We start from the raw sequence: 16,819 nt of genomic DNA, 5'->3' as shown, positions 1-16,819 counted from the left end.
GCTTTTCCATCTCTCCTCTGCCAGAGACAGGGTCTGCCATAGTCCAAACACACCTCTCCTCCGTCCTTCTGCATGGGGTCCGTGCGCCTGGCCTACCACACAACCCACAGGGCAGCGATTCCTCCCTCCCCATGACCCAAAACCAAATAACTATCCCCCCAGCCAACATTTCCACCACACATCAGCTTTCCAGCCACAGGCTGCTACTTGCCCAGGGTTTGGGCCACTGGCATATGGTGCCAGCTGGTGAGCAGGCACACGCTTGCACGTGCCACATGCACAAATGTGCTGGGCCCACGCTGCAGGAGCTCAGCTCAGCTCCAGCTGGCTGCAGATGGGTGGTATGTGTGGGGCACAGAGGTGTTGCAGGCTCACACGCTGTTTTTAGGGCCATAGGGGTGCAGCAGTGCTTTGTTGACAGTAGCCTTACAGTGAGGGAGTGTTATGCTCTCACTGGCACCGGTGTTGCATTGATGAAGTTCCCCATGGCTGCCTGCTCACCGTGCTTTGCTGCTGTCACCCAAACTGCAAAGCTGGGAAACAGAGCCTGGAGACATGATGCCTTGCCCCAAATGCAGCAATAATTGTACAGCATTTGAAGCTGCTGGTGCTCATTATTTTCCTGTTTGATTTTTTTGTTGTTGCTCTAGGTCTGTGTGTCCCACATTTACACCTCAGTGGGCTGAGAGATACCATTGCCATCTGTCTTTATTTTTCTAACCCCCCTGTTTGGACACCGTAGTGTGGAGACTACTGGGAACGTGTAACACAGGCTGCCAATTTCATTATCTTTCTCCTCTACAAGCATCCATATGAGTCATTGCCCCTCTCTTTGCATGGGGTGAAACACTGGCATTTCAACAACGCTTTGGCTAAGAGCTGTGTCTCCAGTGTGCTCAGCACACTGCTCTCTTTTGAAGGTAAAGTATGAGAGATAAGGCCAGAAAGGCTCTATTACTGCAGTTTAAAGCTGTCCTTGAAGAGGGGTTTTTTGTCACCCCTAGGTTTGAAGTCTACCAGATGCTTCTCACCCTCTGTAACCTCTGTGGGTACATCAGAGCCAGGGCAACTACATGAAGTGACCGAACAGTGACAAAAAAATCTCTCCACTGTACATCCCACTCGATGGAAACAGCATGTTGCTACAGAAACTGCAGCATCTTGCCTTGCTGGAGTCAGAGAGATCACTACAGCCCAGTCACCTCTTTTGACTCTGCAAATGTTTTGGAAGAAAACAGACAGCAGAGAGAATCTTAGCAGACAAAAGTGTCCCTGCCAGGTAATAGATGCTGGGAGAACAAGACAGCAGAGTTTCAAGTAATAAATACTGGTTTGGAACAAACAAATGGGTGAGGAAAGGCCAAAACGGTTTAAATTTGTGGAGAATGTCTTTTCACTTCAGGCAAGAATGGGAAGCAGTGTTAGAGAAAGGGCTAACCTGCAGAATGAGGAATAAAAGCAGAGAAAAGGGAAGTGCTTTTAGTAAAGCCAGTGGAACAGCAGAATCAAAACATGTACACACCAGAGCCTGGGCTGAGCCTGGGAGAAGACACCCTGAAAGTCCCTGCAGTAGGAGCTATTTTGGGAGGGGGAAGCTCACCTGGGGGTGGTGGTAATGGTACCTCCATAAGTTTCTCACTAAACAGATGCCCAGGAGAGTCAACAAATGGCAGGAGGTCTGTGTCTGCTATTCCCACTCAGGCAAAGGTGCTCCTTTGGAGGATATATGGGTCCTTCCCATAACAGGAGGGTGGTGCTGAGGGCAGATTTGGCAGTTCTGGGCAGGGGCACAGAGGGAGCAGAGCAGGGTGATGCCAAGGGTGAAGGTTTCATGGGAGGTTTTTTTCCCCACAAGCAGTCAGGGAGATGGTGGTGCCAGGGAAAGATCTCAAAGGTGGCCCTGTGGTCCCAGGAGGGCTCCCAGATGCTGCAATGGCACTGAAAGCCCTGCATTGGCCTTTGGTCATCCCCATCCAGAGCTTCAATATGCAAAGCTTCAACCCAAGCACTGGGTGTTAAGCAAAGCTTTAGGATACCAAACCCAAGATATTTTAGAGGCCAAGCCTGGCAGCCTCCATAACAGCTCCAACTTCATTACCCAGCCTGCAGGTGAGACTTTTCAAGAGCTTTGGAAGGCAACTTAAGCTGTGTGTCATTTGTTAACATGAGAGCTTGGAAAGTCTCAGCGTAGGGCAGATTTATTTCTTCTGCTTCAAAGAAAACCTGAACATTCATCATGGTGAAAATAACGTCACAGCAACGACAGCACTTGGACCACTTGCAAAGCCCAAGCTCCTGTATGGATGTGCTGTGCATTGGCCTGCTTGCAAGGTGTTTTCTGCCTTCCCACTACTGGAAGGGAGGGAAGCACCCAGCTGGTGACCTCTGGGCATCCTTGAACATTGCTAATGGATAATGCCAGAACTGTTAGTTTTGAAAGCTTCAGTTTGTTCTCCTGCCGAGCTTATGATGTGAGTAAAGCTGGAAAGACAAAATACCTCTTCAGGAGAGCATGGCAAAGACTGCAGGCAGAATGCAGCAGAGACAGGGTGAAAACAGACCTTGACAGGGGCCTGTGTTGTCATCCTTCACAAAGGTAAACCAGTCACGCTCTCCCTCCTGACAGGAGATGACACACTGGGGAAGATGGATGCACGTGCTTTTAAACTGTTTCCCCCCCACCTTTTGTTGTTATACTTCATCTGCTAAGTTAGAAATATTCTACTTCAGACATGCCACTGGTTACTTTATCACTGCCTTGCAAAAGACAGACAGACAAGCTCCCAACAAGGACTAGTAGGTGGCTATGACAAACACACGTAAGGCAACAGCCTGTATTTCCAGCAGGAAAATAAAGATGAAGCAATAGCAAAGAAAAAATGCCATCCCCAGGAAGTGCAAAGCAACGAGACATAGATGTCCAAGCAGTCAGCAACACTCTAGAGAAGTCAAATTGCTGGTAATATATGTTAATCCAGTTTACACCTTACCCATTGCAGACATCATTCCCAATTGTAGCGTAGATAACTATGGCTGGATTGTCCAACAGCTGGTTTCTGGCCAAGCTAAAAGATAAAGATGCAGCTATATTAATGGGGAAATGTGTTCTCAGGCTCTGAATCACACCCCACACTTGGATCAGATCACATTTGGAAGTAGCCTGTTTAGATTTGGCCAGTGCTCAGGTGCTGCTATATATGGGAGAGGGGTTTTTATTGGGATTCCCCAAAGAAAGTAATTTCATTTCAGGGCAAAGACATAAATCAAGATGGGAAGTTTTTAATCAGAGATGGAAGAAGAAGACTATGTTTGGCTAACAACTAAGTTTATGTGTAGGACTGGGCTCAAGACCAAATCAGGACGTGGTTTGAAGTTCAGTGCGAGAGGACATGGATTCATTATGACTTTTTTTTCCAGAGGAGAGAGGGAAAGCAATAAATGCTATAGAATGTGAACAAAATCAGCATCAAGCAAGCTAAATCAAACCCCACTGCCCCACAGACCCTTCAAATTCAGCTGAAAGGGAGAGTTGCTGCCTCTCAGTATCCAGTAGCTACTCAGTCATACTCAATCATGTGGACAACACAGTGGACCTGCCCTTGTCTGTCTACATTGCTGCAAACCAGGACTAAGGCAGTTGTTAGGGGAAAACAAAGCACAGATATAGCCACTGTAGGCTTAGTCACTTCCTTGAAATCACAGGAAATGCTCTGTTGGCTTAACTGCACCACAATCAAGGCCCTGGACGTGGTGCCATCCACATTTTAAACCAGTATTTCTTCTCTAGATGAACGTTTGAAAAGAAACAGGCAGCACTTAGGGGAAGGGTGGCCAAGGCAAGCTATGCTTTCTAGGGCACTTGTGGAAAAGACATTCCTCAAAAATGCTTTGTTCTCTTAAAAAAAGTAGCACCCCAGCACCACCTTTGTAACCCCACTCAGCATTTGGATCCCATTAAACACTCACCTTTTTATTAAAGAGAGGAGGTTTCCCGAAGAGCCACCTGATCCGACACAGTGGGAATAAGAGAAATGGTACAACATCATTATAGTGGCACACATAATGAAATGCACAGCCCAACTTCATTGCTTATTTCCAAGAACGGAGAAGCAATAACAACAAAACTGGAATGAGTCATCTCTACTTTTTGGGTGCTGGCATTTGGATATAAAGCCATATCCAGGGACTTGCTGCCTCTCACCTGGCTTCAGACTGTAGAAAATCACTTTTAAAAGCACTGGGTTGTTTGGATCTGGCTTTTAATCCAGATCTAGCAGCTTTTTCCCATCTGTTGAACATAGTAGTCTCTTGTAAACCAGCCAACCTGACTTGTCAACAGTTGATCTACTTTTAACTTTCCCTATAAATTGCAAAGGGGACTGTTCTCACTCTTCTGAGAGAGTAAGTGTCTCACAGCTATACCACGTTGGGACTGATTCAGGTCCTAAACATAGGCACCAAGTGCCATTTTTGACATCCCAGAGTATCCAAGACACCTGCAGCAGGGCTGGCAGATACAACACAGGATGCCTGAGAGTTTGTGCACTCTGGAGAGGCAGCTGGAGGTAGGAAAGATAGTGTAAAGCATCTTAAATAGCAGTAGATACCAACATTTTGGTATCTGCTTTGCTCTCCCCCGTGAGAGGCAGACTTCTGAAAAAGAGCATTAGGCCAGCTATACCCAGCCTGAGAAGTTCTGCCTTTCAATGGCAATTCACCCAAATGGCTGGATGCAAACCTCTCCTTCTCTAGGAAAAGAGATAGCTACACCTAAGCATTTGTGAGCATCTATAAACTTCCATTTATGTCTTGAATGAGAAAAACATGTCTAATTCGGAAAGCTTTTATGCATAGAACTGGTTATAGAATCATCGAATCATTTTGGTTGGAAAACACCCTTAAGATCACCAAGTCCAACCACTGCCCTCCCCCTGCCAAGCCCACCACTAACCCATGGCCCTCAGCAACTCATCCACATGGCTTTTAAATATCTTCAGGGATGGGGACTCCACCACCTCCCTGGGCAGCCTGGAACACGCTGTTTCTTCTTGTCCTATGACTCATTACTTGGGAGAAATGGCTGACTCCTACCTCACTACAGCCTCCTTTCACGTAGTTGCAGAGAGTGATCATGTCTCCCTTCAGCCTCCTCTTCTCCAGGCTAAACATCTCCAGCTCCCTCAGCTGCTCCTCATAAGACCTATCAGGTCTTTAAAGGCTGTATCCTAGCTATCCACAACACTCAAACTCCATCACCTGTGGTGTGAGAATGATAGCAAACAAATCCCCAAATGCTTTGTTCAAGCTGAGACTAGGACTGTGACTGCAAGAAACTCACCTCAGAGCAACAAACAAGTTCAGAGAAGTATGCCCTACAGGTTGTACTTGCTTAGATTTTGCAGTATTTTCACTCTCTCCTCTTTCTAGCTCCTTCTCCTCTTGTGTTATGCTCCATCTGTTCTTTGCTCAGCTCTTCCCTGCTCTCTCTCTTCTCTTTTTTTCCATTGTGCCTCTGAACTTACTTTGAGGAGCAAATCCCATCCTCCCCGCAGCTCTTGGGAGGAAACTTGTGGACAGAACATCATTAAATCCCTGCTGGATCGGCATAGGGGAAAGATCTAAGAGACAAACCCCTAAGGTAGCAATAATACACTTTGCATTTTAATAGTGGTGCCTTTGTTACCATTGCTCACAGTGATGCCAACTGCATATATCAAGGAATCCTTTATGTTTTAAATAATCCAGTTCTTCCAAGCTAAAAATTAATACATCTATCTGCTGCTTCTCTCCTCAGGGTTGCTGGGCTATTCAAAATCCAGCCCTTCTGTTGAGAAGCTCTTTTGAGCAGAATAAGAGCCCCACAGAATCCTTATAATATATGGCTTGGAACATAACTAGGTTTTGTTTAACAGCCTTTCTTTCAGCTAGAGTTCAACACCCCTCTGTTAAGCCATTCTGCTGCATGGCTCCCTGGACTGGGGGCTGCAGTTCCAGCACAAATAAACGATTGGGATCTCTAGAAATTCAAAATGTATTTATAAAGAAGAAGCTGTTCTTGGGTACATAATACTTCAGCAGGAGTAGGTAGCTCTAAGCAGCTCCATGGGAAGCATTAGCACAGTTACAAATCAAATTAAAGCATTGAGAAAATGAAGGGGGGCTTTTAGAGAGCTGTTTTCGTGGGCAAATTGAATCTTCAAGGAGGTTTATGGTTGTTGTGATACAGGATGCAATCTGTGATCAAAACATTCACGAGAAAAGGATGAGGCAGATTAGTTGCTCTTATACTGTTGAGTGCCCTGGCAGTTACTCCTGGATCTCCCCTGCTCCCCTCTCTGTTGCTTTCCAAATGTTTTCAGACCAGTGGGATCTTTTAGTTTTGGTTGAGCAGTCAGGGTTGGGTTAGTTTCCACTTGTGATCAATACCAAATTTCAAAAGCCTTGGAATACTTGAGCTGCACTTCTTGCTTTTCTTGCTCTTAGTCCCTGTGTGGCTACACTAAAATGCACTGAAAGAGCCTGGGTTCACACAGGACCAGAAGTTCTACATAGGCAAGAATGGCTTATTAGTCTTTTGCTCCCTGATGCCATAAAAGCAATTGCAAATGTTACAATGCAAAGTAAAAAGTCTCTGCTTTTCTCCAAGTAGGTTGGGAGGGACATTGAAAGATGATCTAGCTCAACTCCCCTGCCAGAGCAGGACCACCTAGAGTAGGTCACACAAGACCATCTTCAGCAAGTGCTGCAGGATGTTTAGAGCTTTCTAACTCCACACCTGAGCATTCTTGGCCAGCCCTGACACCTGAGGATCTCACTCACACAGTCAAAAACCTGAAATAGCACATGACCTACAAACCTATGTGATGCTGCTGGAAGGCAGCACTCCAACACCATATTGAAAACAATGACAACTGTTCAGCAAGCCACTTTGATGGAAAACACAAAACCTGTGAGCTGCCTGTTGTCCAATCACAAGCTGAAAGCACAAAACAGGTTAGTTACAAGTTAACCTATATATCATATCCCAAGCATCTTGTGGGGTGACTGGTGAGTCAAAATGAAGGGCAGCAATGCTGAGGTGAATATATTCATGGGCAACATACGTGGAGACCTGGGGGCACCCTCCCTGTCACTGGATGAGCATCCTTCCCCAGAGCCAGCTACAGAGGAGGGAAGGGTCCTCAATCTCCATGGGATAATAGGGGTTTTTAAGAAAGAGAAGGCAGAAATCCTGCTAGCATGGAGGCTGGAGATGCTTTCCTTCAGGGTGAAGATGCACATCCTGAATAGCAATGGGGGAAAGTCTCTCTATGCTGAGTTCTGACACGGCACCGGTGCTTCTGTAGCATGGGTGGAGATGAGCATTTGCTATCAGGCCCTGGTTTGGCTTGCCATCCCTGGGCTCTGGCACTCAGCTGCATGCTTTCCCCATTGGAATCACATCTCTAGTGTCTCATCCTTTCATTGCATAAATGTGGGGCTCTGAAGCCTCATTTTCAGGGGAAGGTTAAGTTGTCCCAGGTGGTGCTAGGTCAGGTTGGTGGCCAGCTTTTTGCTTTACTAATGCTCAGTGCAGCCATTTGAATCCTTCCTTTTGGGGAAACTATTACACCAAATGAAGCAATGAAAGGGAACCTTTACAATGTGGTGTCAATGAGATGATTAAGAGAAGATACTGAGGGAAGATATCCTGGGATTTTGCTGTCTCTTGTAATTTTTCCTCCTTTTTAAAATTCCCTTCTCAATTTCCTTCAGAGTCTTTTGCCCTGACACAGCCTCACCTCCTTTTATATCCTGCAGGTGACTGCGGTGTAAGTGGAAAGGAAACAGGAGGAGAGAGAAAAGGGAACAATGCACACAGCAAGAGATTGAAGAAAAAGAAAGAAAAGCCTGTGAGAGAACTGGGAAAAAGGAAAAGCAGAAAGTCCAACCCTCATTAAAGTAAAGAGAGCAGAGCAAGGTAAAATGGTATCGGGTATATTACTGAATATAAATGAGAAGAACCATTGACGTCTGGTCATCCATTGACCATCTGGTTTGGCCATTACTCTCTCACCAGAAAGCATGTCTGGGGAGCTGCAATAATGGGAGCCACCATCTCTAGTGCCCTGTGACTTATAGAGAAAGTCAAAAGTGCTCAACCCAGGACACTAAGCATGCTGTAAAAAGCTTGTGCAGAAGACCTGAAGCCTCAGGAGCACCATGTGTGCCACAAGAATTAGGGAAGTAGATGAGAGGCATCACCAGTGGTATTGGTGCTGGCACCAGAATGCAATTTTTTAGGTAAAGATGCCCAGCTAGCCTGGAAGTGATCCTTGCATCATGCTACCCAGCTCTTCTGCCTGGTAAGATCTCTGTCAGAGGTGAGGGATTGGGAAGATCCTTTCTGATCCTAAATATTGCAGGAAATCCCAAGCATTTAACAAGATTCTAAGTAGCACTAGGGGCAGCACTGCTCCTCACTTGCAGCTGACACAACCCATCTGTTGGAGAGGAAGAGCAGCCCATAAAGCCAAATTATCTACCCAAGGAGAAGAAATTTTCCCAAGCTTCTGCAGCCAGTTTTCTGAAGCATGAAAATGAAATACAATAGAAACATGATGTGATAATCACAGAATAGTTAAGTATCTTTTAAACCTGCTCTTGGGGACACCACCTATTCCAACACACAAGACCTAACATCATAAACCTTAATTTCTATGGGACATTACCATCAGCCCTTCATATGAGCCCTTTGGCAAATTGAATCAAACTCCATCTTGAAGCAACTGGGGCTTCTTTTTTGCCTCCATTCCTCCATTTTGAGGGCTATTCTAGGTTTTCCTCTCCTTTTTCTTTAAGAAAATGTCCCTTCCAAGCAGAGGTAGGATTAATGAAAACCCATGTTCTTGTACCAGAGTTATCCTTCAGTTTAAAACACTCTTCTCATTCTGCAGTGCTTCTGTCTCTAAAACATTCAAAACCATAATCCCTTTAATTTTTGCTTTGCTCAATTGCCAAAGTGTCCTATCAACCCTTCAGAAGTCCTCATTGCCCTATTCTTCCCCAAAGCCCTCTCTGTATCTATTCCCACCAAAGTCAGTCCTCCCTAGAGAAAGGGGACCAAATCCTGAGGTCTTATGAATGGCTTATGTGAGGAAGGGCTGTTTTCCTGTCTCTAGATAAAATGCTGTGCATGGTGCAATCTTGCAACCTCCTTAGCCTCCTTCCAGCTTTATCCTGCACTCTGGTTGTTCCTTGAAACTCCCCTTTGCACCCCAAAGTTTCTCTCCCTCCATCACCTCTGGCTGATGAGCTGCTAGTTTACAGGGGAATCTTGTCATTAGCTCTGATGTTTAGGTCTTGTACAGCTCTATTTGCTGCAATTGCTTTCCCTGCTGTTCCCAACCTCACCTAAATTATTCCTGTGTAAGGATGTGGCCCACTTCAGGATGGTTGACTTTGCCATTTTGCATCACTCACAGGTGCCATCAAGCCTGCACCTTGGTCTTTGCTCTAAGGTGATCATTCCAAATGTTAATCAGCGTTAGCCTCAAGAGAGATGCATGAGGGACATGGCTCCTCTCTCAAACCCACTGCTCTTCCCTGCTTAGCTGCTTCACTACTCATATCTTATTTCTTGTATGAATCTTCCTGTTCTTCACTGAACATAAACATTTCCTGTGAGGTACCATGTAGGATGCTTTCCTTAATTCTAGACAGATTAGGTCTGCTGCTGCATACACCCTTGGCAACAGACCATGTTATTTCAGACAAAGATGTTGAGTCAGCCCCACAAAATTAATAAGTGAAGACTTAACAATGCCAAATTTTGTCCCAATTTTGGTTTACCTCTCTGTTCTTGATTACTCCTTTAAAATCTGTTCTAAGAGCACATTAGGATCCCTGCGTCATTGACCTCCCCAGTTTTGCAAGAGGACTTCTATTTGCTGGTTTCCAGCTTCAAAAGATGTCAGAGGATGGCATGGACATCTTTGCTATGAGACTGGTGAGTGTTTTGTTCCCACTCTGCCTGCCTGTGTGGCAGGCCTGTGTGTTCCCTGTGCTACTATGGGGTGCAGGTGGCATCTCCCACAAAAGTGCAGAGCAGGAGACTATCCCACAGCCTCTGAAGATCAGGGAAGACTTTTCAGCTCCATCACTACTCCATCACTCCCTTTAAATTCCTCTTTGTGGCCATGGCCAGAAGAAGGAAGTACCACCCATAGAGTTCCAGTGGGGTACACTGGTTTTGAGGCCAGGAGAATTTCTTAGTTAATGTGTGGATAAAGATGATCAAGCTGAACATCTCTCTCCTGAGTGCCAGAAGAAACACTGAGCAACATAAGTGCTTCTCTCTCTTTTCCCATAAGAAATGCACGCAATTAGGAAGGGGTTTCTCTCTGTCTCTGAACGATGTTGATTAATGCAGCATCAAGTGTCAGGCTAGTGAGGTTAAGGAAAAAAAAGAAAGGGAAAAAAACTTAACATACCATTTTGGGAGATGTTCTGTAAGTCCCTGTGATTACAGCGATTTCTCCTGCGTAAACGCAGATACAGAGAGTCTGTCCAGCCACTGAAATAAAGAGAGAAAGTGCAAGCTGCTAAACTCATACAGTACTGAAGAAAACACAGCTGTGATATTAAAAATGAAATACATTCTCATCTCTGAACAACTCTGTGCTCCAGTTCTGTATATACTTATATTTCCCCATCTCTCTTTTTTAACTTGTGCTCGTAAATCCTTTTCATCTTGAATAGGGTGGCCTAAAATGGAAGCCAAGGTGTCCTCTCAGAAACTATCCTCTCACAAGATCAAGGTTCTTTGAAATCATTTCCATCCAAGATGCTTCTATCTTGGTCTTTCAGATAAAGTGCTTAAAACCCTTTTGTTACATATGATTTATCAAAACAATCCCGTTGATTGCTCATTAATCGACTTTTCAGTTGGTTGTTATGGAACAGTAAATAAAAGAGGAGAAATTCTGGCTAGGGATTCATTTCCCAATGCCATAAAGCTTGGACAGATTGATCTGAAAATGGAACAGCCCAAAGGGAAGCTGATGAGAAAAATCATGCTCCCAGCCATGACTACAGGGTCATCTTTGCTGGGGCTGCTGATTTTTGTGTTTGAACTTCAACACCAAAGGAATCAGCTTAAATACCATGGCTTAAGAACAGCAAACTTGGATGAATGCAGAGAAACAGAAGACAATGCTAAGTTTTGAAGCTAGCAACATAAAGGAACTACCTACATAGAAATGCATGATAGCATCAACCAGTCACCATGCAAAAGGCTACTCAAGCAACACCTGAGCTCCTTGGTTTTCAGCATAGCAGGCAGGTGGATGATCAGAAGCAAACAGACCTTCTTGATTAGAGGATATATGTCTGCAGCATCAGAGTAAATGTGAGCCTCCTACTGCCTGTTGGCAACCAGTCTCCACCACCCTTAGTCATTGTGGTGTGGGATTTTTGAGCTACTTCTCTTAAAAATGTCTTGAACTCCCAAACAAACAGACCTTTTGTTTGATTACAGATGTAGGAAATATCAAAACAGAGACTGAAAACTGGACAGTAAACCAAGGCCAACCTGTGACAACTTCAGGGTCAATACTAAGCTCTGATCACTTGTGAAATTCAGGTTCTATGGAGCTCAGTTAAAATACTGTGTACTGAGTAGCTGGGCACTGTGAGAGAGTTTTAAAGGTCAGTTTTGCTGCTGACTCTGAAAAAGGAGGCTTCATAGATCTTCTCTGTTGGCTTGTCAAGTAGTATAGTACCTTAAAGCAAATATGATGTGATTGTAGCTGGGGCTGGGAGCTCAAGGAGAAAAGAAAAGGAAGCAAATTGTACAAGTGTATGGTGGAACAGATCTTTTTCCTAGAAAAGAATATATTCTGCCAACTTTTTCGTTCTGTTGGTAGGGAGCCTCTTCAGGCTTGACTCATGCTTGGTTTGGCATTTCACTGCATTCATGACCTATCTTAGACATATAAAACTATTTGAAACTCCAACCCTTAAGATTCTGTGATTCTGTGAAGACCAGGCACTGTTAATGATGATTGTATCTTTCAGTTCTTGGTAGAAGTCAAGGACCTCTTAATGTTGGTCAGAAAGGTGATTAACAAATGTATGAAACCTCACAGTTAAAACTGAAGGCATTTAAGGTGTTTTCTTTGTGTCTGGCAGAGTCTTCTTTTATTCCATCTATCCTCTCTCATCCACATGAGCCAATGTAACATAGCAAATTAGGTCACAGGTGCTTCCAAACTCTACTTTTGCTACATTCAAGTAAATGTGGGGGAATAAAAAGAAAGGAGAAGAAAGATTGCCACAACAAATGGAACACCGTGAAATAACCATGGTGTTATCATCAGTTACACCATTTGAGCAGCAAAAAGGAAACAGGAGGAAGAGAAAAGAACCCTAAGAAGAGGAAAATACTGGTTTTGGTTAGTTTCTGCAACACTTCACAGAATCACAGAATCTCAAGGGCTGGAAGGGACCTGGAAGGCTCATCTAGTCCAACTCCCCTGCCAGAGCAAGACCACCTAGAGTAGGTCACACAGGAACTCGTCCAGGTGGGTTTGAATGTCTCCCGAGTAGGAGGCCTCACAACCCATCTGGGCAGCCCCTTCCAGTGCTCCATCACCTGAACAGTGAAGAAGTTTTTCCTCGGAACCTCTTCTGTTCCAGCTTGTACCCGTTGCCCCTTGTCCTCTCACTGGCCATCACTGGCTCCATCCTCCTGACACCCACCCTTTATGTATCTGTAAACATTAATGACCCATAATGCCCCAGCTCCCTCAGCCTTCCATTCTCCCTGCCCCAGAATCTTGAAAGAAAGGAAAAAATAATTGAGTTTTTATTTCTTCAGCTTTTTTTTCTCCTTACAAATTATAATTTGACCAGCTCTAACACCTGAATTTCAGGAATTCTACCCTGAAACCCAGGCAGACTGGGCTTAGAGCACTATGTGTTGTCTATATACTTAACATATTGTTTAAAATGCCTAGATCCAGTGTTGCTCTTGATTTTAGAAATCAAGAATCTTTCTCTTTCCTTTGAAGGACTGTTTTATTCTCTTGCTGGGGACCCTGGCTGTTGGCTTACCCGATGGTGGAGTTCAGGAATCCAGTGATCTCTGAGAACTGAGGCCAGTCAAGCTCATCAGTGAAAGCCATTGGGAGATTAGCAAACGATTTCTGAAAGAGAAAATTGTAAATCAACGTGGTTTTACCCTCACAGACAAAACCAGGAAGAATCCTTTCAGCAAACTCAAGTAGTTCTTAGCTGGAACATTAGCTAGACAGCAGCAATTGTAACTGTAGCTGTAACGATGATTATTCATGCATATACTTTAAAAGCTGACACTTGTAAGACAGGCATATCAAGAGATGGGTGAAGGAAAAGTAGAAGAGGTATCTAAAACACATCTCTTGGTGCCCTGTAATTCTGAAGGAGGTCAACAGGTATGTTTGCTCCATCATCCGTGCTGTCCAAATGTGGGTCTCTTTGGGGGAGAGAGGACAGTAGGATGTCCCCAGTATATATGACAGAGGGATAACATCAAATTCACTCAAAACTCTCTTATCCCCTCCAGCAGGATGAATTGAGAGCTTCTGACTCCCTAAAAACCTCTGCTTGGTCCTCACTCCAAATTCTGAGTAACAGTCTGAAGGCCCCTGGGCATGGCAGAGACCAGGGAGAAAAACACACAGGCTGTCCTAACCTTCCCCCACAAATAGATGCAACCTTTACTCTTTCCCTTTGCTCTTACTAATCCCTAATGCTTTTTTTTTTTTTAAGTGGCTATCTCTGTGAAAGCCCCTATGCAGATGCAAGCCTTGTTGCACATTCAAATCACAGTGCCCAGTTCACTTCCACTTTTGATTCCTGAACGTGTCACAAATCAGGAAAGGCGAGAAAAATGGTCTCGAGAAATTGCAAGCGCCTCAGAAGGCCAAGAACACGGAGTAAATTCTCAGCTTCTCCTCGTCCAGGGAACACTCACAAAGGCAAATGCATAAATCCAGCATGCTTGTACTGAAAAACTGCTGATGATAAAGGTAATAACCAAAAAGAAGGTCAAAACATAAAATCTTAGGTAGCTTACAGGCCGGTCTAATCTGTGTAATTTACTAGCTTCATTTTCTTTTCAAGCAGTTGTGGGGTTTCCTTAAACTCTCACTGCTATACACAGCAAGCAGGTGAGTAGTTCCTTCTCCAGGAGGGTCAGAAGGTAACTGAGGAGCCACAAAAGAGCTAAATCTTGTGGTTCCCACCAAGTCCTCATTCCCAGAAAATGATCCTTTGTGTGCACCAACTCCCTCAATCCTTTGGGTGAATGGTAGCTGTGCCTGAGAATATGCCTACAGGTTTTGGACTGCAACAAGGTGGGGGGAGATGCAGGGAGAGGGGAGCAGAGGCAATAAAAGAGAGGTGGTGAGGGGGGATGAAATCCTGAAGCAGATGTCAGTTTAAAGCATGTAACAGTATATTTGACCTACTTACCCTAGATCTGCAGTAGTTACCAAGGTGAAGATGGGTCTGGCTTAATTATCTTTCAGCTGGTTCTCTCCCTCGTATATTTATGTGCCCTTGTGTGTATCTTTATAGGTCTATATATAAAAATTCATTTTATTTTTAAGACTGGAGGGATCTTGCAAATGTGCCTGCTTCAAATCTGATCCTTTTGTGTGCAAACACACACTTGTTCCAAGGGCAAAGCTACGAGCAGAAGTGGAGGGGTACGCTATGGCTTGGCCGCTTGCAATATTTGCCTCCTAGTAGCTTGGCATTAAAAGTGACAGAAATATTGAAACAGTCACTTAGCACAGAACAAATTACAGAGAGAGATCATATCTATAATTCTCTTATAAATCACGGCATATAAGAGTATAAAAAGAGCTCCAAAGTGATTAAACATTCTTAAAGCAAACCTGTCTATGACCAATTCTCTTATTTTCCATTAGCACTCCAAAATCATGTTTTTATTGGACAAGTCCTGATCATTTTTAACTGTTGGGTTTTTTTTTCCCCTCTGCAAACTGAACTTAAATATGAATTAGCCAGAACCTAATTGAGTCACAAATTGATTTGGAAAGGAACATCTAGGCCCAGAATTATAGTTGCATTTGAAGACTGTATATATGTTTAGGCATTGACACTGTTCCAGCAAAGCACTTAAAGCCAGGCTGTGGAAGATATTTCAGAACTGAGGAGTGAAGATGAGTAGCTAATGGAAATTTCAGAGCTATGCTAGACCTTGAACTCTGCAGCAATGCAGTGGGGAAAGCGAGCTCTAACAGACTGCATTTGGCTTAGTCTCAGATGCAAATGTGTCCCACTCTAGAGGTGGATCTACACTGACTTTTAGCTTAAAACTCTTCTGAGCACAGCCTCGTTTAAATACCATTCTCCAGACTATTCTGGCTGAGAAACCATGCTTCAGCCTACGTGCCAGATTTTAGCAGAGAATGATTAGAAGCTTATTCCAGCCCAGCTTTAAATGCCATATTTTGGCCTCAAATGCTCTCAGGTGGCAGGAACGTCCTCACCTCCCAGGTGAGTGTCCTACCTTGAAATATGGGGCAGCAAAAGCCATGGCTGATGCTAAACGTTGAGCTTAAATGGAAGAAGGTTCAGGGTTGCCATGGCAAGAGATTTTTGAGATAAGAATGCAAAAGGGCACTGGAAACCTAATGCTCATAACAAGCATTTAGAAATGCCAGCCCCAGAAATCCTGAAAGCACCAAAGTATCCTTTAATTTGAAGGGGAATTGGGTATTGGGTTTTATCCTGCCTTTAATGCTCTTCAAATCCTTCTGACAGCTTGAAGTACCACAGCCAAATTTCTTATTCTGAGTATACAAATCAGCAAGCCTTAGGGGAAAGCACAGCCACCCTTTTAAAAAGGCATGTATGACCATTTCTGCTTCATAAAGCTGCAATGGACATATATTAGATATTAGCAAAATTATTACCTTATCTCCCCCCAAAATGCAGCATATTAGTCATCACTACACTAGCTGGGAGAAACTTGCATGCAATTCACTGGATTTAGAAGGAAGCTACAGTTCAAACTCCTCTTTCTTTTCTGGTGGTGCAAATAAAGAAGTCAGTGAGGTAAGTGGTCAGGACATCCTGACTGTTTAAAAAGGGATTAATTCTTGTAATAGGAGATATATGGCATGAAACAGTTTCTTTGAGAAGACCTGAGAGCCCCCTGAGTTTGTTGGCAAATAGGTAGTTACTGGATTACAGATAGACACGGGATGTATTTTTCTCTTTATTCAGCATGAAATAGAGATCTGGGAGTTTTAAAAGGCCTCTTCCTAGGAAAGGGTGTGATTCCCAGCACATTTGTAAATACAGTGCTTTTATCTCCAGATAAAATTGTCTCTGAAAGGAGATTTAAAAGTAAGCCTCTATCCTAGAGAAAAAAAAAGTGCTGCATTTAGTAGCTATTTGGAAGTCAATTGTAAGCAGATGGACAGAGCAGCAGGAGCACAATATCCGTTCAACATTAGCTTTCTGCAAAAAACATCCACTTCAACCCCCCCCCCCCAAAGTATTTGTTCTGCTTTGCTAGACCTCATAAAGGGTATTTCTACTGCATTACACTTCATTTTGGTGTCTGAATTTTCAGGTCAATGGAGTGAACATTCCACTCAATTCTTGCTCAACCTTTTAATAGAAGAAAAGCCCAGAAAACCCAAAACCTATTGACAAGCAGGAAGCCTACGTAAAGTTGACTCATCCCCCTCTAACAGCTGTATCATTCTCTTGCTGCAATCGTCCTGTGGGTGTTTGGGGACCTTCTGGAGTGATGGCA

The 16,819-nt window shown here is 44.0% G+C and overlaps 1 protein-coding gene across 2 annotated transcripts in view; it reads right to left on the bottom strand.

Annotated features, from left to right (window-relative positions):
• The window catches only part of AOAH (acyloxyacyl hydrolase), an 84,662-nt gene that overhangs the window by 22,172 nt on the left and 45,671 nt on the right, over positions 1 to 16,819 (bottom strand). For both annotated transcript variants that reach the window (XM_061996578.1, XM_061996579.1), the window contains exons 13-16: positions 13,096 to 13,187; positions 10,473 to 10,555; positions 3,967 to 4,003; positions 2,991 to 3,065 (exon numbers count right to left, since the gene is read on the bottom strand). In XM_061996578.1, the coding sequence (XP_061852562.1) occupies positions 2,991 to 3,065; positions 3,967 to 4,003; positions 10,473 to 10,555; positions 13,096 to 13,187 (287 nt within the window). The remainder of the gene's footprint in view (positions 1 to 2,990; positions 3,066 to 3,966; positions 4,004 to 10,472; positions 10,556 to 13,095; positions 13,188 to 16,819) is intronic.

Source organism: Colius striatus, chromosome 5 (genome assembly GCF_028858725.1).
Source record: "Colius striatus isolate bColStr4 chromosome 5, bColStr4.1.hap1, whole genome shotgun sequence".
NCBI classification, from domain to species: domain Eukaryota; kingdom Metazoa; phylum Chordata; class Aves; order Coliiformes; family Coliidae; genus Colius; species Colius striatus.
The sequence above is the reverse complement of the archived record's forward strand: the minus strand, read 5'-3'. Positions and strand labels throughout refer to the sequence as shown.